Below are 25,264 nucleotides of genomic sequence, written 5' to 3'. Positions count from 1 at the left end.
CCCACCCCCCCTGAGAAGGAAGGAGCAGCAGACTGACCATAACCCCCTGTAACCCCTGTTCCCTGTGCCACTGAGGGGGGAAGAGGTAGAGAAATTGGGAACAAAACAGCCGTCGAAGGGAGGGGTGAGAGAAGGTGTTTTTAGGATGTGTTAATGCTTCTCACTGTCCTGCTTTGTCTGTTAAGTGTCATTATTGTTAGAGTTTGAATTAAAAGTGATGGTCTTTTTTTTTCTTCCCCTAAGGAGTCAGCCCTCTCTGTCCTTATCTCCCAAGCTTTTGCTTTATTTCCTTCATCCCATTACTGAGGAGGAAGGGGTGAGAGCGGCTGCCTGGTGCTCAGTTGCCCTCTAGGCTCAAACCAGGACAGTGCTGTTCCAGGAAGGAGAGCATGGGGAGCAGGACTAAGGACACCTTCAGTACTTCTAGTATTCAAGAGCCTCCCAAGTGTAACAATTCTGATTAAATCTTCGGTCTGTAGACTCTAGATCACGGTTATTTGGCACTTACCATTCTAGCAATTTTTGCTCCTGGAGGCTATAACCAGCTGGCAAAAGGTAATTCCGGTAATTCTGAAGCTGGTTAGCGTGACAGCTATCATGGACCCAGATGTGAGACACACAAGGGATCCCTCTGGCAAGGCACAGCAAGTATTTCCGAGTTCGACAATGCTGGTCCGCAATCAAAAGACACTGATAGGCTGCATTACACTTCAGGGAAGATAGAGAGACATGTAAACAGGAGACAGCGCTTCCAAAAAACTCCACAAGTTATGCTGCTGCTAAATGCTTTATAGCAGACAACAACTGAAACCCTGATTTTCACAGTTGTATTATGTGAAAGGTGAATTAAAGAAACAGTTTCTGAAATCAGGAGTACCTAGAATAATCACCTATTCCACACTACACAGTCCACAGGCAAAAACTCTGCCTAGTAGTTTTTGTATTGTAACTATCTCTTCCAGTTCAGACAGAGGAAAAGATTCGTCTTTTATTTTGGACTAATTCACTTGAGACTCTACATCCTCAAGCAAAATGCCCCTATTAAAAAAAAATAAATCTAAATTTAAGTAAAAGTGACGTGAAATCAAACTATTAGCCCAAGTGGATCTGGTAAATAAAGAGCTCTGCCTCCAACTGTTCTGAGGCACAGCACCGTGGTAAGGCTGCAGATGGAGTACTGCATCCACCCCTGGGTCCTGCAAACACAAGACAGGCTGGAGCAGAGCCAGGCAAGGCCCACCGAGATCCCAGGGCACTGGAGCATCTGACACATAAGAAGAGGCTGACAGACATGAGCTTACTTAAGCTCAAAAATGGAAGGCTTTGGGAGGTCTTATCAATACATATTCATGACTGATAGGAGGGTGCACAAAGATGGAGCCAGACGCTTTTCACTGTTACCCACTAAAAGGACAAGAAGCAACAGGTACAAAGTGAAAGACAGAAAATTCCATTTAAAGTAGTGTGGTTTGTTGTTTTGTTTTTTTTTAAATTGGAAGTGGTCAATCACAGGATCAAGCTGCCCAGAGAGGTTGTGGAGTTTCTATCCCTGAGGGTACTCAAAACGCAACTGGACAAGGACCTAAGCAATCTGCTCTACTGGATCCTGCTTTCAGCAGAGGGGGTAGACAAGACAAGCTACAGAACTTCCTTATAATCTCAACTACTCTGTGACTACTGTTCTACATTAGTGAGTGAGGCCTTACCTGGGTTTCATTGAAGTCTTCCAGGATATAGCCAGCTCCTGCTCGCAGCTGCTGTGCTATGTAATGTTTGTCGTATGGAGTCATCTCTAAAAATTCTACAGCAGAAACAGATAGTAATTTTTGGCTATAATTTATCTGCTTATGTCCATACATGCCTCAGTCTACAGAGGCCTCATCCCTGCCAGTAAGGAACCCCAGCCTTTCTTCCAAGAATACCGAGAGAAAACCCTTAGAAGGGTAAAAAAAACCCCAAAACTCAAAAACCAAAAAAAGCAAAAACAGTAGAGAAGGAAGCACAGCACTGGCCAAACTAGCAAGCAAGTACCCTGTCACTTTTCTCATGCTGCAGTTCACTGAATAAAACATGACCCTAGCAAAGGCAAACTGGAGCAACCCATTCATGCTCTCCAGTGCTGTGTTTCCCAGCACGATCCCTGGAGCTCTCAGAACCTTCATTCTCGTATTATACTATTCTGAGACTGCTGATGTCACTAGTTTTCACACCTTTCTTAACTTGCTGAACAGCCCTATGATCATCATTGAGGTTTGCTACATCTCAGGCTGCAAATTCTCTAAAATAAAGACTGACTTTTAGGTCCTTTCTGCAAAGGATTAAAGATCAAAAGAGTAAAACAAGCACTCACACAAATGCCTGATCAGACAGCATCCAGTGTTTTTGCTAAAGCCACAGCATTCCATTTGGAAATGCAATGGGTAAGATTTGCCTCACCTTCTTCCTCCTCACTACTTCCTGTGGGACCATCTGATGGCTTCTGGTGACTGACCAATTTGTCAGTGGGTGTTGCCATGGTGAGGAGAAAGGCATAGCCCAAAAAAAGGGTTTTATTGTTGGGCAAGGGTCCATGATGGTCCTCCAGCACTGGGGGATCTACAGCATCAGCACCTTCACAGGTGCTTACAAACTCTCCGGCTCTCACAGCCCCTGCAGAGAGACAGAAGCACCACGAGTCTCAAAAGTCAGAGTTGGCACAAACACCCTGCATAAGATCTGGGATATGTTCAACTTCAGTTATGTTACTGGAGGAGACAGAGGGAGGCAGGACTGGGTTAGGATTACACTAGGATAGGCAGGAATCTTCTACTCTTCTGGATGCAAAGAATCTTCAAATCAAAACCTGAATGACTAATGGCACAATGCTCACCAGTATCAACATCCTGAAACAATACTTACTGTGGTGAAGGGTCCCTTTAATCACCAGGTATTTCAGGACTGACTAAACAGATAAAAAACCAGATAGGCAAAACTGAAAAAATGGCAGGTGAGTACTGAGACTATGCTAAAAACATCTCTGGCTTCTGAATGCATCCAGAGAGAATAAGTCTCAAATCCTGCAAACAAGCAAGCTGAGCTGCTCTTTGCTTATGGGACAGATCAATTACAAAAATACCAGGAAGGGAAAAAACAACTGAATGCAAATTTAGGAGCAGAAAATAAAGTTCTCACCAGGCTTTATCACTGACGACTTGTGGCCACGTTTAGCTGGGGATATCTCATCTTCAGAAGCAACAAGCTTCCTCTTCCCTGACAGTGTGCCTAGTGGGACGCGTGGACTCTCCTGCCGTTTACGAGTGGGAGTTGTGCTGCTGCTGGAAGTGCTGGGAGAACCAAGGTTACTACGTCGCTTCCTCTTCCCCTCCACAAGATTATCTGGAATACAGTATGTAGAGAGTAGTCACTGGCTGTCAGCTAACTCCACGAGCTTTCACCCTACCTATCTGTACAGAGGTAGCTAAACTCTAGGTAGGTACACACTACCACCCTGACAGAGAAGAGCAACAAAAAAGATACCTTGCTCGTATACCTTTCTTCTCCAGCCCTGTACCCTGCCTGTCTCCTTTGCTCCCGATACTGCTGAGGAGTTTGTATCCCAGCAGCCATCCACCAAGTGTCAATGAGGCCAGCAAGTATCACTGTGCTAGGAGCAGGCCTTCTCCACAAGCCAGTCAATACCACTAAGTCTCTGAGCAAGATACAAAACAATAGAAGGATCTCAATGATCCCATTAGGAAGTACCACTGCTGAATATCCAGAAAGATTTTAACACTGGTAATGCAGATCAGGAGCTAGAAGCATCTCAAAGGCACAGGACACAGAACAGCACAGCCAGCAGCTCAACAGTGCCTCCCCTTACCGAGACTGATGTCAGCTGCTTTGGTCAGGGGGGTGACAGGTTCGTAAGGACCCAGCCCAAACTGCTCCCGGAGCTTATTTCCTTGTTCCAGAGACAGGATAACAGCCATTCGTTTGTACCACTTCCTCTGGCCTTCCTTCTCAATGCAGTAGTACAGCTCTCCAGACTCCTTCCGGTGTCCCTTCACCACACCTGATGAGACAGCAAGTAACACCCACTAACCAGCCATACCCAGGCTCCTCATCCTCCTGGAGAGTCGCCCATTTCCCAACTCAGAAAACCCAAGGATGGAGCTCACCCACTGCTCACCTGCGCTGAAGTACTCGTCCTCTGAGAGTGCAGTCACCTCAGTCTCCAGGGGGATGGGATCACAGAGTAAAATATCTTTTCCAAGCACATCACATTCATATCCGTCATCAAAGAGCAGCTTGTACTTTCCTGCCCCAACATCCTGGGTAATCATCCCGGAATAGAAGTATCCATTTGAGGACCACTTTGCTACAACCCTGAGGCCTACAAAGCTGCTCCCAGAGGACGAGTCTGCACATTCCGAAGGACCAGTCACCACTTGTAATGGGATTTCTGGAGAGTCACTTCGACGTAAGGCACAGAAGCCAGAAGCATCAGATTTCTCCCCTCCATCTGGCAGGCGAACTGAACGAGTAAATGACTTCTCCTCAGGTGATGCTGTAGTTGAGAGATCCTCCACTCCTGGCAGTCCAGCCAAATCTCTGTAGAAAAGAGAAAAGCAGTCCCAGAAGGAAAGAAGAGAAAAGCAGTCCCAGGAGGATCAAGAAAAACAGTTACTATACAAAGAGTACTTGGGTGAGACGCCTGCAGCTGCTGCATGCTATCACCAAAAACTAGCTCCCGAAACATTCAGTACTCCTCTTCCTCTGTCACATTAAGACAGCAGCTCCCCATCCTCTTCCTTGGCAATAAATTAAAGTTACAGTCTCCTTTTTCCAGGGTACCTTGTTCCTGTTGTTCGAGATGGTGGGCGGCCTCTTCTTCCTCGCCCTCGAGGTGTCACAGGTGCTCTGCCACCCTGACGAGTGCCAGACATAGAGTCCTCCTCTTCCTCACAAGGCAGTGCTGCTCCTGCCTGGCTAACTCGGAGCGGAGATGCTGGCTGACCAGCTCCTTTCCTAGGGCTGGAGAAAAGAGAAGCCAGCTCATAATCACAGCCCATTTTCTCTGCGATCTCACAACTGGTCAAGAAGTTTGCTAAACTGGCAAGAGCTTAGTCAAAGCAACAGCACACAAGGAAACAAACGACTCCTTCAGGAAGAACAGATGTGAAAGCAAAGAATACATCCTTATTTCAGTTCATCAAGCCAGATCCTTCCCAGAAAATTCTTGCCTTAAGGTTTACCCTGCTTCACACTCCACCCAAGCCAGATGTTCACTTCTGTAAAGTATCTGTTCTTCCTCCCCCAGGGTTCTGCACATACCTTAATTTTCCTAAGACACCTCTGCCAATGGGTAAAGCAAACTCTCCAGTTTCTGTCCCACACACTTTCCCTTTAACAGCTCCAGTTCCTCGCCCTGAGCTGCTGCTGCTGCTGTGTGTGGCAGAGTGACCACTGCTTGCTCCACTTGATGTACGGTGAAGGCTTGAGGCCTTGGAGGAGAAGGAGCTGACATCACCAAGGTCCCCTGAGGTCAGCGATGAGCCCACTGCAGTTCTGGAGGAGGATGTGTCAGTCTCACACTCCTGGCACTCCACTACAGGCTCCTCAGCTTCCTTAAAGGGGGGGGGGGGAAGAAAAAAAAAAGGTTCAAAGGTGATGCACTTGCTAGATGGAAGCTCTACAACCAGGTGAGGTCATGCGCGTGATGCTGAAGACAGCCATGCAGATTTGAGTCTGCACTGATCAATGGCAGACAGCGTGTCTCTCGGCACAGGGCTGTCACTGTTCTGTACAAAGAAGCTACATTAAGAAATCAGTCAACAGGACAGTCTGGCTTTCAACAATTCCCATCCTTTGAGAGTGCAACAAATACATGAGACACCATCAGCCTTTGGTTACTAATGACCCAAGATCAGCTTCAGGCAGCTGGTCATCTGAAGCCATTAGAGTTTTATGGATATAAAAATACGTAACTACAAACTAGCAATATCCACTGTTGGTAGATAAACTGGAAATGGTTATGTGATTGTGATTACACAACCTACGTAAGCACCTTTCAGGAAGCTTAAATTTTTTAAGTTACTATAAGCAATAAGATTTTCTGATTAATGAATGGACATACACCAACACAAGTGTACTAACAATAGGTTTCCTTATGTTTTGGTTTTAGGTTGCTTTTTGTAGTTCTCTTATGGAATCTGGTCCACAGAACTCAAAAAAGCGTGGTCAAAAGTGACGCTGAGCTACAAAACAGGCTAAACTACCTTATATCATTCCATTTTACAGGCAGCAGTGACTTTTGCTTACTAATAGAATTTCTGCCCATTCTGAAATCTCTCTATTCTGACAGAAACCCAAGAGTTTTAAAGCAGTTGGATGTACATAGCAGGGTCTTTTGTTCAGTTCTTTGGGAAGAAAAAAGGTCAGTGTCTTCAGAATACAGTAATGGGCACAAAGTACAGCAGCAACAAACAAACAGCTTTTACCACACACCGAACACTCTGCCTGGTCACTCACAAAGAACGTTTGTCATCACAGTACGGTGACTTGTTCACTCAACTCCTTTTCTGCAGCCACAACACATTCTCATTTTAATTTATTTTTCAGCCAATGTATCATTACATTTGGCCCTGAAAACAGGAACTTACCTCAACAACCTTTCGTTCCACCTCTGCACCATTTATGTAGTAGACATCTGTTATAACACGGGTAACCACAGTGCGTACTTCTCTAATAGTCCGTGTGTGGCGGTGCTGAACTCGGCCTTTCGGTGGGTGGAGAAGGTTAAACTCCTCCTCTCCCTGTTATAAACAGGACAATTAAAAACAAAACAGACAGCAATGAAAAGCAAGTAATTTCCTTTCTTTATTTAAAATTTCATGCAACTCATTTCCATCCAACAAAAAGTGAAATTTTTTCTACAGTGTTAACCACATCTGGACAGCCCCCCCCCAACACCCAAATAAACCAACCAAACTTGTGTTTTTTTTCTAGAAAATAAATATGCTGCCTAGTGAGCACTGCTACCCAGAAGTTGTGTACAGTTGATACAGAAAAGTTTGTGACATTAACAGTTTAAAGTGGTCTTTTGGCTTTTTTCGACAGAGAACCTACTGCCAGTGAATCTACTGGCTGAAGAGACACTTCACTGTTCTAAAGCAGTAAAATTAAATACAGGCAGCCTTCATCCCACCTGACTGTGCAGAGAGTCTGTGTCCTCTCCAGAGGCATTCACAAGCTTTTCTTCGCTCTCCTCGGTTTGGACATCTGCATCTTGCCGCCCAGGTCTCTGCCCAGACATACTGGTTCCCACTTCCACCTGCCTACAGGTTTCTTCTGCTGTTTGTGTTGCTGTTGTAACAGTTGTTGGGGTAAAAAGAGAGTCTTCTGTAGTCTGAGTCCCTTTATTCTTTGTGTTTGCCCGCCTCTCTCTGCTTTCATCAACTTCATCAGCCTTACTTGGTTTCTCCTCCATTTTTCTCCCTTCTTCTGCCTGAGTGCTTACAATACCAGTCTCCACTGACTCCCCATCCTCTGCACCAGGAGGCTGCTGAGGGCAGACCTGCGACATCCTCTGTCCACCACTGTCATCTGCCTTGTGTTGCTGGTACTGCCAATCACCTGGGTTTTTACGTAATTCAGCATCTTCTTGTGTGCCAGGAAAACTGAACAGATTCCCCCTGCAAACCAGTTATATACAGATCAAAATTACTGATTAAAAAAAGCAAGACAACCAATATGCTGCCACTCAATTACTTCTTAAGATTGCACAGAACTCAGCGAGTTTCAAATTATAAAATAACCTTTCAGCATCAGAAGGGATTCGCACAGTAGCAAGAAGAATGGCTGACACCTGTAGAGAACCAGGTGTTTTTCCAAACACTAATAAAGCAATCTACACTCCGCACATCAGGCACCAACTACGCAACGTGCTTCTGGAAGCCATGCCCTCCTGAGCTGCTACAGGCTGCTTCAGCACTTCGATGCCTTGGAACTGGTAACCACACCTAGCGAGGAGAGGCAGGAGCACAGACACAAATGCTGTCTCATGTTTTCATTAGAATTTGTCTGTCCTGTCAAAAGTGTTATCAGGGACTATACTGGACTGTACGCTGAGCCTTACTAGGCGCATACATCTGGGTTCCCTCATGTACTTGAGGACTTTGCAGAGTGACCATTCTGCTCTGTCTGTACACCACCCAGCACTGGAACTCCCTATTCATTACAGTCTTCAGTGTAACTGTTCAGTGCTCTTGACATATAGGTTACTCTTTTTCCATAGACCAAGATCTCACTGCCCCACTGAAGAAGCAGATTTCTACACCCGGTCCTCTAGCCAGCACCCTGATCACCATTAGATATGCAGCAGCACAGTGCTTTTCAAAGCAACCAGAGACAGCAAAAACTGATGGACTTGGAAGGGAAGGGAGACAACAGCAGAAACAATAACAAACAAAACAGGTCAGAAGATCTTGGAAGAAGGAGAAAGAAAAGGTATTAGATCAGCTCTAAGTACAATCTTAGTTCTCTCAAGCCCCAGACTTTACTGAAGCACATTAAGCCAGCTGGAATCACATTGCTGCTCAGTCAAAAAGGTCTGATCACCATGTCAGATACAAACATACAGTATTTATTATACTTACCCCGTTGTCCCCAACCTTCTAAGTCACCCAAAGACAATGACTTAGTGCAATTTCTTTGATGCAGAAAATGCACATGTGCATATAAATCCAACCAGGACTGGCAGGCAAAGACTGTGAGGAGTTACCTAAACGGAGAAGTGGAAAGACCATGACCTCTGGCCTCATCCTCTCGACGAACTTCACAGACACGACTAAACACAGATGATGCTTTCTGGGAGCTAGCAGTGCAGATTTAAAACAAACAAACAAACAAAATAGCATCAGGGAGTGAGAAAATCCCTTAGACAGCAAAACAAGAGTTTTCTAGCCCCTTGGGGAAGCAACAATTGGTATCGAGCTTGTTGACCAATACAGCCACAGAACAAGTGAGACGGTCAGTCTCAAAGGTCAAGAAACAAGCTGCAACTGCATAAGCATTTCTGTCATTTCTGCAGATGCCCTAACAGATAAGAGTAATGCAACAATTCCAGAAAACAGCATGGAAAACTGCAGCACCATTAGGAGTTTCACCATCTACTACCTCTGGTACCCATCAGAGGACACAGACCCTTTATCGCTTACTACTTAGGATTTTCACAACACCCCAAAAATACTGGGAATGACAGTCATAAAGCAGACCCTGAGAGGTCAAGTTCTCCTCTATCTAACAAAGGCAACCCATCCTCAATCAGCGAGGAATGACTGCCCACTCATCTTCAGCACTGAGGCGTGACCACCATCCAGCACGCAGCCCTGTGACAAGAGATACTGACTTCATTTCAAAGTTTTCTCACTGCTTCCAAATGGTAAAATGGTAAAAAAACATTTTACTTCACTCAGATGACTATAGGTCACTATCTTCTGACTCAGCTTCTTATCAGTACTTACAGACTGTACTCCCCAAGCTAAAATTAAGCAACGCATAACGGCATTACACGTGAGATAAGATAGATAGATAGATAGATACATACAGATCAAGAGACCAAGGGAGTAACTTATGCTTTGGTCAACCCATTAAACTGTGATTTCAGTACACTGATGACATGGTTATGTTTCTATCAGCTTCATATCAAAACGAGAATTCCCTTTCAGAACTCCTCAGAGACTCTTTGCAGAAAATTGCACAACAGGAAAGCATAAAACCATGTCTGGAATTTGAGAGGTGGATAGGGCAGACCTGCATTCCAGACAGCGCAAGACATGAATTTCTGCTTTGACTACAATCAGAAGGAAGCAAAATGCTGACATTAGTAGGAAGCACAAAGCCCACAGCAAAAGAGCAGGTGGAGCACCCACCTTGCCTATGTACTTAAAACCTGCTGCGAGAACTGAAGAGTTAATGTCTACTGCTAAAATAGTTCCCTGCTTCAGTGTCTCATTTTAATTATTTTTTTTTTTCTGCTGCTGGTAACAAGTGGAAAAAGGATCTACCCAAACCTTCATATTAACTCTGCACAGCAACAAACCGTTACCTGGCAGCAGCAGAGGATCCATCTTTCCTGTCACTGGCTGTAGGCTCTGAAACAAGAAGGAAGGGAACTGTTATTTCGGTGTCTCCTGAACAGACTGTCCTGCCTGTTCCCAGCCCCTGCCACTCATGGAAGAGAGGTTGAGTAACGCTAGACAAAGGGTGCCCAGTCCTCCATGGACAACTTCTCACCACAAAGTTTCTACAAGTTTTAGACTATTAGACTGAATGTTATTGTTCTGGTTAAAATGTTGACAAACGTTTTTGTGCAGATTATACCTTTAATATCTTTTCCCTCCCAATATAATCAAATCCAGTTCCTGTCCTGTGACAGTATACATCACAATTTTTAGTCTGCTGGAAATACCATTCTTCACAACAGAGGCCTCTCCTCTCACTCCATCCTTGCTTAGAGCATTGCAGAAACAGAGAAACAAATTTAAGTGACACTGCCCAAAAAGAAAAATGAGAAAAATTACAGAGACTGTCGCAGGGAACGCCACAAAGAGGTTCTGTGTTAGAGCTGAGATCTAGTAGGACCCGTATGTTTCGAGGGTTCATCCTCTTACTTTCCAAGCTGAACGGCAGGGACTCCTCACTCCCGTCACTCACAGGGGTAACAAGGTTCATTCGCAGAGAGAGTTTTGCATCAGCCTCGGGAACCACATGAGAATCTCCTTTCTCACACACGTCTGACACATCTGCCGATACCACTGCACTTTCCACGGTGATGTTGTTGGTGCCCATTGTGCCCTCTGCTGTAACATCACTAGTCACTATAGTGCTGTCTGGGCAACTATCATCCACTGAAAATAGGAAACAAACAAAAAAATACCCCAGAAAGCAGCTACTGTCATTCACACTGCTGGAGTTCAGGTCCCAGTTCTGTTTTGAAGATGCTTCACTGCACACCTTACTTGCAATAGTGCAGTAGCAGAAATTTCTATCTAGGGTTCTGAAGCATGAAAATTCTATAGCACAGGCATCAGAAATACACACTTGTGCTCGGGGAGTGTGCGTGCAGCGGCGGGGGGGGGGCCATTACAGCAGTGGCCCCTGTGAGAAGCTTCTGGAAGCTCCCCCGGCTCCAAGTCAGACCCGCCTCTGGCCAGGGCCAAGCCAACCACCGACAGCGGCTGCGCCTCCGCGATAAGGTCTTTAAGAAGGGGAACCTGGGAGGAAGAATTAGGGCTGTGAGGAGGGGTTACGACACTTCTGCGAAACCCCAGGTCAGTGGAAGGAAGGAGGAGGAAGGGGGAAGGTGCTGGAGCAGAGCCCCCTGACCCCCGTGGTGAGATGGCAGGACCCCCCCACACCCGCAGGGATCACTGGAGGAGCAAAGGCCGACCTGGGGAGGGGACTGCACCCGGAAGAGACCAGGACTCTGAAGGGAGAAGCAGCCCCCGCTGCTCTACTCATGACAGAGAAGGTTTGTGGAAGACTGTCTCCTGTGAGAGGGGCATCATGTGGAGCAAGGGAAGAACGTGTGAAGTTTCCCCCCTTGCCCCCATCTCAACGAAGAAGCAGCAGAACCCCCATTCCCTGCCCCCTGTGCTACTGGAGTGGGGGAAAGAGGTAGAGGGATCGGGAGCAAAGCCAAGCACAGGAAAAAGGGAGGGGTGGGAGAAGGTGTTCTTAAGATGTGGTAACACTTCCCACTGTCCTACTCTGTCTGTTTAGCATTGTTGTCAGTGTTCGAATTAAATCGATGGGTTTTAATTCCCTTAATGAGTCTGTCTTTTGCCTGTGACCATAATGGGTGAGTTGGCCCCCTGTCCTTATCTCAATTCCTGAGCTTTTGCTTTATATCTGCCAGTGAATTACTGAGAGGAAAGGTGTGCAAGTGGCTGCCCGGTGCTCAGTCTGGGCTCAAACCAGGACACTGCTTCCTTTCATCCAGCACTCACAGGGTGCTTTTTGAACCCAGCAGAGAAATTCCTACTAAAAGATGATGAATACTAGGAATAATCTTCTCTTACTCTAAACTCTTTTACTACTCAGATGGGTCTTTTGCATTCTTTAATGGAGTTGTATGTAGGAATGCAGTGAGTACAAGGAAGACATGTTCCATACCACCCCACACTCAGGGAACAAACACCTTGGCCAGAGATTGAGGAGAGAACCTAACAAGGAAGGTGTGGAGAAGGCCCAAACCCTCCCCATAGAACAGCAGTTTTCTGCTAAGGTAGGTTTGAGTTACCCCATCAGTAATCAAATGCTTCCCCACAGGCTTCCGCTGCGGAACAGAGCGGCATGGGTCCAACTCACCGATGGGTGTGCTGTGTCTTCTGGGTCCCATTTTAAGCTGGCCAATAAGAGGTGGCGTTATGCTGGTCAAGGGCTCAATGACATCACCCTCCTTCGGCAAGGTAAAATGAAACAGGGTTCCTAAAAGAGAAAAAGTTACAGGATCAGTAATTTCAGGGGACTGCTTTGGTTCAGATACGAAAAGCACATGTTCACTATGCTGTGGAAATGGGGAAAAGCATCACCCTGGTGCTGTTCTGTACAAACCCCCCCTGAACAGCTACTGGTTTCAGGACAGCTGCTTTAACTGATCTTCCTCACAATTCATGTGGAAAGTCTCTCTCGGTAAAAATCTGGGCTGTGGTCAACTTGATGCAGCTGTCCCCAGGTGCCAGGTAAAAGTCAGACTAAATATCCTGACAGGAATAGGACTTTTACAGAATGCAGCTCTGCTTCAGAAATACTCAGAATTTTCCACAGAAAAGGGAGATGAGGCCAGAAACAGAAATGAAGGTTAGGATAGAAGGCAATTGGCAGAGCTATCTGTTGCCTGAATTACCAACCTGAAACTTAAGCGGAATGATGCTTTATCATCAAACAGCCTTGGATAAAAGGTCATAAGGTACACATCAGCCAGCCAGCCACCTCTGAGCCGAAACAATTAGTAGCAGTCAATTAAGGGTTAGATAACGACAGCAGAAACTTGCCTGGAAAGTGAGCTTTAAGAGAATTAAGAGATACTGCTGTTTCATAAACAGCTGCAAGCTGCCACCAGAAGGGCTGGCCCCATCCTCCTGTCCTCTCCAGTATTTCTACTCCTTCTCAGGGCAGCCTACAGCACAGAGGGTCTGCGGGCCACGCCTTGGTGGATTTACCCTATGGGGATATCTTGCAGGATTTAACAGATAAAATATATTAAGAACCGAGTAAAATGTTCCCTCCTTTTCCCTCATCCCATGCCATTTATTTGCAAACCCTCAACTTCACATACCAGTAACCTGCAGGCTGCATTCTTTCCAAATTTCCATATTTAACAAAACTAATGGAATAACTCTGTCCTCCATCACTGAAGTCAAAATAGGTTTTCAGCATCTTTGTCACTATCCTTCTTATCCACTCCAAAGAGTGGCTTATTGTTCTCTTTTAAAAGTAAATCCAGCCAAGTGTGATGCGTTTAAGTTACATTTAGATTTATATAAGAAAAAACATTTCAAGTACAATATAACAGGGGAGATGTTACCTTAAGTTAAATGCAATTTTGCTCATGCTCTCTTAAAAGAGAAGTTTTGGATTGTGAACTCTGTGAAAGGCCATTAAACCTTGTTACATAACTACAGCTACTTAGCATCATTTCAGCAGTGTACTGCCAAACATATCACTTTGTTTAATAAAATCTATACTGTTCTCTTAACTATGCCAAATTGTCTTAAGAAACATGCAGACCCATCATACCAAATGCCTTGGACTTGTTCATAGAAAAGTTAATTTTAGATCACAAAATGCAATGGCATCAGAGCACCTCTGAACTTCCTGACCTGTATTTTGACCAGATCCCCCCCAAGCATTACTTTTTATAGAATAAAGCTTTTCTTCTTTTAGTTAAAAGAAATTAAGAATACTGTACCTAAAACTTCATCATTCAACTTCATGTTAAATAACATTTGAGCTCCTGCACCCTAATAGACTTACTAGAAAGGAAATAGATTTTCTGATACTAATATAAAATTCCTTCATTCTTGCCATGTGCAAGTTTCTACATAAAATGTAAATTCTCACATTTTAAAGTCTTCAGAATTAGAGGGCATCAAATGAAACTAACACCTGGTGAAATAGAGCTGGTTTTTCACCCAGTACATAATTTAAACTGTCAAAATTCCTACTGCAGGAAGCTTTGAAGTCTAAAAGTTTACAGAGGTTAAAAAAAATCCCCAAACCACGCACAGAAATTTCATGGTGGGGGAACAAAACCACACCTACCCAAGATATCAAAAAAAAGATATTACTTCAGACTCAGCACGCTCCTAAATCATACTTTTGATGGTGAAAGAGAGAATTCTTCAGAAGTATCTCTCCACTGCATTTTTGTCCTATATTCATCCATATGTATCTCCTATTCCGTACTGTGGGAACTTGTATACCAAGCCAGACTGATGCAGTATAACTGTTCTTCTGACTGTTGTATCTCAATTCACCGAAACCATCACTTTCAGCCTTCAGTTCAGAGTTATCACAAAGGCACAATGACCTATTGCAAGACACTGAATGGGAAAGACTGCAAAAACCCCACCTCGACAACAAAAAGCCATTAAATGGCAACAGAATAATCTAACACTAGCAAAGCAGCTGTTCTTGGTCCACAGAGTATCTCAAACCCTGGTGATTCAAATTTGGTGTGCAGCCTCCAAAATATGTCACAGAAGCATTTTGGTTTTTTCCCTAGTTTGAAAAATACAGCACAAGTCAATTGTACCACTTATAAACAATATTCAAAGCTTTCCCTGAATATGATTAGAGAGGCAGCCTTCAAACTTTGGATAAGATGTTGCTAGAACACATCTAAATGCTACAAAGAACTTAAATATGAAATTGATGACACTACTGTCTTGACTGAGAAAAGAACCCATGAATTGCCTCCAGCATGTTACTTGCTTAGCACCAGTTCCCTAAGCTGACAAAGACTGTACTGTCAGAGGATGCACTACATTAAAAAAAAAAAAAAAATCATTGCATTTCTGGCCAACTGACATACTCCACTTTCATGCTCAACAACAAAGTAGTTTGCTACAACAAAGAAAGCAATGGTCACTAGTTATGGGATGTTAAAGAATGTGAAACCAAAAAAGCACCCAAACATCTGACTGGTCCTAATGCACTTGAAAGAATGGGTGTAAAAGTTACATCAGTTAAATTGTTATGATAGCTGTGATATTAAGCAGTGCTCAACAATACAGATTAATTCATATGACTAAGTTACTGAGAAAGTGGAGTTTTTAAATCTAAAGAAAGAAAATACCAGAAGCCCTAAAGCACAGGAATTTTTACATGACTAAATGTATGCATAGCTCAAAATGCAGAAGCTGTTCTCAGATGCCAGTGATGTTGAAGTGCTGTGGTCACAACAATCCATACTCCTTGAAAATAATTTGAGTTGTATTTTGTTTTAGAATAGGTCAATAGATCCTTATAACAAAGTCTAGCTTGAAAACGGCTCTTAACTTTTGCTGGAAGTCTCTCCAAAACAAATGACCTGTATCTCTTTGCCACACCTCACTGTAATCTAAAACCAAGAGGCATCAATGTTTACCTGTCATCTTACAACGTAACATGCTACCTTCATCCTGTCTTTTTGTATTCTCGTTTCTTCTCACCAGCCAGTCCCATACTATTAAATGGCATCTTTTTCAAACTTGTCAGCAAATCTGCTATTGAAAACACATGTATTACACTCAAACTCTGTACATCCAATCTCCATCTAGCATTTCAAAGTCATCTCACCTACTTCTGTTCAGACATAAAGAAGAAAGCTCTTCATCTTGCTCCTTTTGAAATCTGCCATTTTGACCTTTCCAAACAGGATCACATGTTGCAGAAGTCAGCATGGTTCAAGGTCACAAGAACTGAAGAAAAGGGGAGGGAACCATTTAAGAACAAGCTCAAAAGGCTTTCAGGAAGAAACAGCCAAAGCTGCCAAAAATGGCTGTAAGGATCAGTTCGTAACTGGAAAAATTAAACAAGTAGTTGAGAAAACAGTAAGAAAGAATATTGGATTTGTGAGACTGATAAGGAAATTTCTGAAAAAGTTCTAAAGAAATGTACAGCTCTTGAAAAAACATCCAAACATAAACTGGCAGATAAAATAGGAGAGATATCCCTCACTGACAAAGGACAGAAAGTTATTCAGACCAGTTATCAACTGAGTAGGAAAAAAGACAGAAAGAAGGCTGAGTGTTAGGAAATGGTTTTTAAGCACTGTGTCTTACACTAATTTCTCAAAAAGGAAAACTAGAAAAGATTATCACTTGCACAAAGCTCTGCAGAACAGACTACAGGGCTACATAACAATACCATGACCTTTGAGAGGTAAGAGAAATACTATCTAGCCCACAGCTTTATAGGTTCCACAAATCAAAATCACAGACTAGTCCATCTGAATCTAGCAGATAGTTCACAATCACCTTCCCCAATAGACATCTCATTTAATTCTAATAGCACTGCACAACTATTGATCTTCCACTGAACTCTAACTGAAGGACTTGGGTAACTGACAGAGCATACACCACCTAGCACATCAGTGAAGAGTTAAATAAACCTCTACTAACATACCAGTCTGTTCAGGAGATGTAAAGACAACCATCGCCTGTTGACAAATAACGTTTTAAGATCCTCAACTTTCATAATCACCAACTTCAGGAGCCTGGAAGTCACCTACCATCATCATACAAGGGGGAAAACTCTCTCCCACTCTCATCCTGCAGTTTAATGAAAGATGACCTAAATCTCAAAAATGGGTATGACTCAAGACAAAGCTCTAGTAAAACTTTGTTTTCCAATACCTTCCTATTTGAGGAGTACAGAACCAACTAAGAGGCAAAAGCTCCACAAAACTCAGGTACAGCACCTCACATTCCTTGCACAGAAGAGCATGTTAAAGGGATTTCAATGCATCATGACAACACCTGCTGAGCCACAGCTTACAGACGAGTGAAAAGCCATTCTACTCTAAAATAATCTGAGAAAGAAAAAAAGGAGACCTACAAGAGGGAAAGCAGAGACTACCACACTCCTTCTTCCTTTCAAGGACACTACTGTTGCTGCTTCTAGGCAAAAAAAAAAAGTTACAAAAATCTGAGCATTGCCAAGGTCACAACATTTTGAGTTTTCAAAGTTGCTCTTTGTTTCTGCCACAAAACTGTGAGAAAGTGTTAGGAACAAGAACTACTTTATCATTCTTGCCTGCAGTAGTGTGATAAAAATAATTTTTAAAAGGCATGTTATGCACTAACACAGTAATTGTAGTGCTGCTCTTGAGACACTGTGCAACACATCCAAGGTCAGCACTCCCTGAAAACAGGGAGGATTGTACACAGGTGTCCTTGACATCATTCAGAACACACATCTGCAAACTACTAACCTAAATTCACTTACCACTAGGACTAGGGGATTTAGCAGTTGCCTTCTCCTGTGGCTGCCTCTGCTCTTCTCCATCCAGGCTCCTTGTTGTAACAGTATCCTCTGTATTCTTTGGCACCCGATTCTCCTGCTGAGTCACCGGCATGTCAACCCCTCTCTCTTGAGGTGGTGGCTTATTTCCTATTACCATTATCTGTCCTAGTTCTGAACAACCTGGGTGTTTTTTTCCACACAGTGCCACTTCCAATGGAAGATCACTCTTTAACTTAGGAAACAGATTGTTGTGCTGCTCCAGTAACTCTGCTGCAGAAGTCTTAGATAAAACTTTATTGAGCCTTGGCATGTTCTCCAAAGCAGACTTAAATGACAGTTTATCCATGCTCTTTGACACTCCACTGCCAGAAGTACATTCTTTTGAAGTTTCTTTTCTCTGGCTTTCTGGTCCCGTATTTCCTAATTCTTCGGCCTGATCAGACAAATTTTTGCTATTTTTACAAGAACCATCAGCAAATTCCACTTCCATATCTTCATGACACTGTACTTCCCTTTCAAGAATAAACCTCTGAGAATGCGTTGTATTAACATGGGACCCATCTTCATTTATTTGCTTCTCTTTTACTTCCAGTTTTTCTTCTTGTTCTTCACACTGAGTCTCAGGAACTGCTTCAGGTTCAGAAGTCTCTTCCAATGGATAATCCTCAGACTGTGTTTCTCTATTCAAAGTGCATGACAAAACCTCAGGCAGACCAGACTGATCTGCAGCAGTCTGACTTCCAGAAATACACTCAATCTCCCGATGAGCTGTAGGGGCTAATGACACATCTGCTACCCCTTCACTAACTAACTGCATTACAGGCTTTCCTGCAGTTTGTAAATCCTCCTTTTTTGCTTTTTCACAGTTTTCAGAAAGGGCTTGATCACTTGCATCCAGCCTCAGTTTTACACTGTCATTCTCCGCAGAAGAGAGCTTCGAGTCTGAGGCTTCACACTCAGAAATCATCCCCACCTGCGTGGTTTCACTGTCTTGGCCCGTGTTCAGAGAACCTGAGCTGACCTCTGCATTTGTGGGCTGGTTACATTCACTTGCAGAAAGCATCAGCTTACACGACTCGGAAGGCTGTGACATGGAGTCACTTGCAGACATCTTTGACAAAGCATCTGTAGGTCCAGAGAGATCTCCTGGTAAGCATAAATGGGTTAAAGGAGCAGCTTTTTCTCCTTCATGCTTCTTCTCTGGGGTCTGAGTTGGAACAAAGATATCCTAAAATGAAGAGAGTGGGACATGGAACATCAGGGCATCCTGGGTAACACCTTTTATCTGTTATTCCTAGAACATTACACTGGATTATGGAGCAGAGGAAGCTCAGCACAAAACTACAGATAAAAAAGCCCAACTTCCTCCCCCCCCCCCATTTGGAAGAGTCATAATTGCTCCATTCTTGCTGAGAAAAATTATCACCACCCATTACTTTTTAGTACCTCTGCAGCAAAGTCAGACACAATCCTTGGTACACCTCTCACACTACCAAATCATGAAGTACAGTCCAAGTATGGCAAATCAGTAGCTATTTTTAGTCAAACAAGGGTTCTGGAAAAATTCACTGGAGAAATCTATCACATTAGCATCACATACTTTCAGCTAAGGAGAAGCCCTGCTTGCTTTGACTACTGAGTCTCTAGAACAACCTTTATTTTCTGCCTTAAATTGATGAAATTTGTAATATTAAGCTATAAATCCACCAACTGTCTGTTAAAACCCTTCGAACAGTAGTAACTTCCAGAATGAAAAAGCACAAAGCAAACAACAGATAACAGGCAACTTGAAAAATGCAGTAAAAGAATTCTAGCTTTGTAGGCGAATACAAACGCTTTATCACAAAACAGCTTCACTTTCTCTGTAACAAATTATGCCAAGGTCTATCCTGATAAAAGCCTAATTTATGACACAATTGAGATGCAGAACGCCCAATTCATCATGAGAAAGCAGAAGCCTTTCAAAGAGAGAAAGGAAAAAAACCCACAGAAAAGGTTTCTAGCACAGATTACAAGACAACAAATTCCAGGTTCAGTAACTCACTCTATGTCCTCTGAAGCTGCTCTGCACTCTCCCTGCAGGATAAACTGCCAGGGAGTGTGACCAACATGTAATGGTGACAGGCGGGAATAGGAAAGCTCTTGAGAACCAGCTTTGTAGGGAAGCTCAACACAGAAGCACAGAGGCTGACTCAAACACACATCTTCTTCAACAGCCATATATAAAAACCTCAGAAAAAAGTCTGCATGAACCCTTACATGAGAGAACTCTGGCTGTGACGGTATAGGCAGGGATCCAGGGAAGAAGGCTGGGGCACTCTGCGACACCGGAGTTGAAGCCTGTGGCAGGACAAGAGCTGCTGCTGGGATACACGGGATGCCCATCTCCACCAGCGTATCCCCCCTCTGCTTCTGCACCAGCTCTCTTCCTTCTGCAGGGACAGATATATCCACCTGCCCATCTGGTTTGAAAGGGCAGAGGATACATTATTAGCAAATTCTTGCACTGTACCTAAGGTTTCCAACATAATATTAAAAGACTTGTCTTCAGTAATGTATGCAACATTCTCAAACTTTAATGGGTAAGTCTAAAATCTTCTCTCCAGGTGAAATCTTTTTGGAGGGAAAAAAAAAAAAGAAATCAACAAGAACATCCATATCCTTAAATTTAAGGGCAGGAGAAAATGTTCTGTTAAGAATTCATGTAACTTTTGCTACAGGTCTACAACTTCTACAGTGAGAAAAAGGTATCGGAAATTTATAAAAAGCATTTTATAAGGTGGGGTTTTTTTTCCCTTTTGCTATCTTTATTAAAAATGTACCAAATTCAGACCCCGGCTAACAAAATATGTATTCTAAAAGTATTACACATTTTATGACAGGAATCTCACAGAAAGGAATGGTGATTTTGTATAAAGTCTGAGTGGATTGATCTTATCCCTGATGGCAAACCGGTGCTTAGAGGAAATGTTTAAGAAACAAGGTATCATACAGAACAATCCCTCTTCTGGCATGGTGTTCTAGAATACACACATATAAAATACAAAGCTTTTTAAAATACTGTGTAAATCGAAGGTAAAGTAACTGTTACAATGCAGTCCTCCTCTATCCTTTCTATTGCCCTAAAAGTATATCGTTAGTACAGATATCTGCCTGTAGCAAGAATGGCTTGTCCCTAAGAAAGGGGGACAGTTGCAAGCAGCAATCTGTATCCCATATGAAGTACTTGCCCATCTTTCAAGTGAAGGGGAGCTAGCCCACAGTGCTAATTTGATGATGATAACTGTGCAGGACATACTGACAGTCCATCAGCATCTGGGTCACAAATACAGATCTCCCTTCACCTACCTCTTTGACTGTTCTCAATTCCTGCTTTACTCTTTAAATATAATCTTAGCAGGTTTTGAAAAGACTGCATGCTCAGACTAAACCTCAGAGCACAGAAACACAACCAAGAGAGGTATGCAGGAAACTTTACCTTTTGCTTGCTCCTGTTCAGTAGGAGTGCTGGGGACAAGAGCACTGGATCCAAAGGCAACAGGAGGAGGAGTAACTACGCCCGAAGAGACACTGTGGACCAAGGGAAAGGAACATGGAAAAGACAAAAGCATAAATCACTAGAAAATGCATTAACTTCTCCCCAAATGTAGCTCCAGCTTGTCACAATAGAAGTCTTCTCATAAAAGGAGAGTATCAGGTGTTCACTATCAGGAGGCCTGAGAAATGGCCATTGACCACATGGGCATCATTAGCTCATTTCATCACAAAATAAAGCCATGCTCCTCTCATAGCACAAAATTAAAACACTGAATGCTTAAAATCAAGCACAAGTCCTTAAATAAAGAAAACAGTAGTGGAAATACACTAATGCAATTAAGCTACTGCAATAGCTCAGGGATTATTTTTTTTTTGCTTACGTGGAATGACTCTCCTGTACAAGGGATCCCTGTCCGGAGAGCTGCAGGAGCTGCAGGCTGCGAGCAGGGGTACACGCCAGAGAACTTCCCTCTTCCACCCTGGCGATCGGACAGTCACTCCCTGCAACCATTTTGAACAAAAGGAAGTAAGATTATAAATCTGGCCAATAACCAAGTTGATCAGAAAATTCTGAGGAATGATATTCACACTACTGCACAGTTACTTCTCAGGCAAGGAAGGACAAGCTGATTTTTGCAGAGTTGGACTGCACATTAAAGTTCAGTATATGAAACGTGAGCATAATATAGTCAAGATGAAAAAGGTAAGTTTGTACCTATAGAATAGGTTTTTATTGGACCAGGCTGTACAAGTCTTTCTACTTGGGAATTTTAAAAGAAAAATCCCCAATGGCTCCAATATCAGCACATTCACTAGAATGGAAACACAGGCAAGGCTCTTACAGGATGACACCTTGCGCTGACCGCTGACTCGGAGGGAGCAGGAGGCTGTACTGAACCGTCCAGATACAGAGGGTTCACGGACAAGATCACACTGGTATAGACACACTTGTGCACAAATTAAAACTAAACAAAAAGCATGAAGTGAGACTTCATTTAGCTCATGCTTTATAAACTGTGACAAAGTTGCCTTTCAAAACTTTACTTTCTAGGCGTTTCATTATTAAGACTTAAGAACCTTTCTATTCCTTTATTAGCCTTTCAGTTGTGGATACCAAAACCAGACACAGACCTCCTCCTAGCAAAACATGCAGTGATGACCTCTCTCCTGATCCTATTTCAGGTAATCTCTTCTCTTACAGGGTAGGAACGTTAACCTAGATGACAAATAAGACTGACCAAAATTGTGGTTTGAGATTTTGATTGCAGGATCCTGTCCTATCCCAGATAGGTAAGCCAACTCAGAGGAGTAAGGTGCAATGTTTTGCCAAAGCTACCCAGCCTAAGAAAGTCGATAATATTTGCCTACACTACTTATCCACACTTTAGGTTGCATCACTACAAAGGCTGAGCATTATTACTGACAGTTTCAGAAGAGGGCAAGAGGGGTGGTTTTGGTTTTGTTCTTCAAGGGGCACAGAAAGAAGGGAAATTAAATGTATTTAACAAGCCAGTGTAACCGTTCTAACACTGAGTGACATTTAGACATTGCTCCACAGTAGAGAGAAAGAGGTTCTGGCCTTCCATTTCCAATGCATTCTCAATTTTAGCAGAAATTACATGAAAAATACTCACAGCACTCTGCACCCTAAAACACTACATGCCTAAAAAGATCAAGTAGAGATGATGGTTAGGACATTTTGGCTCTGCTTGTTTATTGTTACCTGTTGCATTACACTCAGGAAACATTTCTTCCTGAGTTGACAAGACATCCAGCTCCTCATGACCAGAATCAAGGGATTTCTCAGTTTTAGTGGGGTCACAGACAGGCATTTGTTTTCCAGTATGGTCTTCTACTTCCTGCAGAGTACTGGAAAAGCAAGACACAGTCACTGACCTGAGAAATTCAAAGTATGAAGTAAAATTGCAACACTGTAAAAAAAAAAATTTATCAGCATAGATGAAAGATATTAATTTGTGTATACCACAGGGGGAAAAAAAAAAAAAAAGACAAAAAAGACCGACCTTCCTCTCCTAACAAAACATGTTCATCCTTGGCAAGTTACACTTTCAGAACTGGCTTTTGTTTTCTACCAATCTAAGTGATGCTTAAATGGAATGCATATTGTTCTTCTGATTTCTATTCAATGTGGATTCTAAGAATTTTGTTTCACCTCTTTTTTAATATTATTTTGTGGCAGAATATGACAATACAAGATGAGCAAAATATTATTCTATCAGACATAAAGGATATAGAGAGAGTTTTCAACAACCTAAATTTTCACATTTAAAAACGATTATATAGCTTATAGTAGCAAATACTCCAAAGCATCCTGGAATAGGCACTGCTTAGCCTCTAGATTTCTCCTGTGAGGCCAAAGCCTGTGCTGCAGTGATTAAGTTATCTTGAAATAACTTGTGATTTAAATTGAATTATTACTTTAAAGTAATACTATTAACTTTTAAGAAAGCTTGGTATATTTTATTATCCAGTCCCCTCTCCCTTAAAAATAAACCTATTGATATCTTCATGTGGGAGTTTGACACCACCTCTCTTCTCAGCTGCAAAAACGTTGCATCAGTACTTCACCTTTCCTTCACTTTTCTCTTTTGCCTTGAAGCCTCAACCCTCCTATATCTAAAAATACAGTAAAAAAGCCACAAATCAACTTCCAGAATGTCAGCAAGAGACCTTCAAAGAATATGGACTGGTTTACCTTTCTGACTTCTCTGCCTGGCCTTCCAAAGCAGTATGTGCTTCTGTGCTGGAGACAGTTTCTGTGCTATCCCCATGCAGTTCTAGCAAGAGAAAACAACAAAAAAAAATTGTTACTTGAGTCACCTGGATTAATACAGAAAGAGAAGAAAGTGTAGTTCTTTTAAATTACACAAATATTACAAGAAGTTTTACACGTAAAAAAAAATAATCTTGAGCTAGCAATGAAACGACAACCAAAAAAAGGACAGAATGAGTTTTTTTACCAGGAAGGGAATTCACTATCAGATTATTTGAATATTCTGGAAACAAATGAGGAAAGAGACATGCAAGAATCAATGACGGCACTTGGACAGCTACAAGAAAACAAGCTCAAAGGAAAGAGAAGGCAAAATTCTTTTCAACTACTTTCAACCAATGAGCAGTGAACTCATTTTTGAAAATGACTAATACTGTATTCCCTGTCAAAGAAATGTAACATCTATAATTTAAAGACACCAGAGAGAATTGACAGAGCAACAAAAGGACATCCAAGATCATTTTCATGTACCATCTTTAGTATCGTTCTTCACAAGTCTGGAAGAAGGGACAGCAGCTCCAGGGTGAAACTGATGCTGAGCATCTCCCTCACTGGGCACGGAGTCACTCTCAAAATCCTGGCTCTGTGAGAGCTCTAGAGCTCCAAAAGGCAGCTGCGACATGCCTGTATCTAACATCAAACATCCATAACTAGCGTACATACCCAAAAACACAACATCAAAGAACCATCTATCACTTTACAGGGACAAAAGATACACCCTCTAAGGAGAAAAGCATTAAGGCTACTGCTGAAACTTTACTGAATAAACCAACACTGATCTCAGCTGTACCAATTAAAAATACAGTAAGAGAACAGGAACAGTGGCCATTAACATAAACCAGTGTTAATCAGCAAGGTCTTACACAGCGCCACCAGGTACTGCAGCAGATTTGGATTCCGTGACGAGGAAACAATCCTGACAATACACAGCCGGTGCCTGAAAGTCATTTGATGACAACCACCATGATGCCAAGAGTTCTTTGCCATAAAAAGGCTTCCTCTCCTAATGGCCACGATGCATCCGTGCTCTTCTAAGCCACTTCCTGTCTCCAGTATCCTTGTTAACAATGCTATGAAATCACCATTTTGTATTCTCAAATACCAAAGCATACAGATCAACTTCCGGGAAAATACACCGATTTCTAACCCATTATTACCGGCACAACTACACCCAGTGGGACGAGTGAGGCAGCTGAACTGAAAAACTACACAGATAGTTGATCGGATTCACAGCCCCAAGAGACCCGAAACGGAGAAGTTACCTTCTACACAGGGCGAAGCAGCAGAGTCCTCGGCATCACCTTCAGAGCCTTCCCCAGCCTTCCCAAGGGCACTGCAACACAGAGACTCACTCACGCGGCTGCGGGGTTTCCCGCAGGCTTCTTACAGCCCCGTCGTGCTCCGAGGGGCTGCAGCCCCCGCCCGGGCGCTCCCGAGCCC

At 43.0% G+C, this 25,264-nt stretch overlaps 1 protein-coding gene across 7 annotated transcripts in view; it reads right to left on the bottom strand.

Annotated features, from left to right (window-relative positions):
• TP53BP1 (tumor protein p53 binding protein 1) overlaps nt 1-25,161 on the bottom strand; it is a 27,032-nt gene extending 1,871 nt beyond the window's left edge. For 2 of the 7 annotated variants that reach the window (XM_026855630.1, XM_026855631.1), the window contains exons 1-23: nt 25,087-25,161; nt 24,296-24,454; nt 24,012-24,047; nt 23,747-23,828; nt 22,754-22,899; nt 21,411-21,531; nt 20,972-21,063; nt 19,753-19,955; nt 17,476-18,721; nt 12,352-12,471; nt 10,653-10,889; nt 10,088-10,133; nt 8,762-8,854; nt 7,187-7,673; nt 6,642-6,794; nt 5,314-5,606; nt 4,834-5,013; nt 4,169-4,590; nt 3,860-4,051; nt 3,172-3,375; nt 2,437-2,649; nt 1,707-1,801; nt 509-708 (exon numbers count right to left, since the gene is read on the bottom strand). In XM_026855630.1, the coding sequence (XP_026711431.1) occupies nt 509-708; nt 1,707-1,801; nt 2,437-2,649; nt 3,172-3,375; nt 3,860-4,051; nt 4,169-4,590; nt 4,834-5,013; nt 5,314-5,606; nt 6,642-6,794; nt 7,187-7,673; nt 8,762-8,854; nt 10,088-10,133; nt 10,653-10,889; nt 12,352-12,471; nt 17,476-18,721; nt 19,753-19,955; nt 20,972-21,063; nt 21,411-21,531; nt 22,754-22,899; nt 23,747-23,828; nt 24,012-24,047; nt 24,296-24,446 (5,012 nt within the window). In that variant the 5' untranslated portion in view covers nt 24,447-24,454; nt 25,087-25,161. Of the gene's footprint in view, nt 1-508; nt 709-1,706; nt 1,802-2,436; nt 2,650-3,171; nt 3,376-3,859; nt 4,052-4,168; nt 4,591-4,833; nt 5,014-5,313; nt 5,607-6,641; nt 6,795-7,186; nt 7,674-8,761; nt 8,855-10,087; nt 10,134-10,652; nt 10,890-12,351; nt 12,472-17,475; nt 18,722-19,752; nt 19,956-20,005; nt 20,098-20,971; nt 21,064-21,410; nt 21,532-22,753; nt 22,900-23,746; nt 23,829-24,011; nt 24,048-24,295; nt 24,455-25,086 lie in introns of those variants that run through there. The other 5 variants (XM_026855633.1, XM_026855635.1, XM_026855632.1 and 2 more) reach the window with 4 other exon arrangements.
• Between the last annotated feature and the right edge of the window lie 103 nt (nt 25,162-25,264).

The sequence above is a fragment of the Athene cunicularia genome (assembly GCF_003259725.1).
Source record: "Athene cunicularia isolate RWA chromosome 10 unlocalized genomic scaffold, athCun1 chr10_part1, whole genome shotgun sequence".
Lineage (NCBI taxonomy): Eukaryota > Metazoa > Chordata > Aves > Strigiformes > Strigidae > Athene > Athene cunicularia.
The sequence above is the reverse complement of the archived record's forward strand: the minus strand, read 5'-3'. Positions and strand labels throughout refer to the sequence as shown.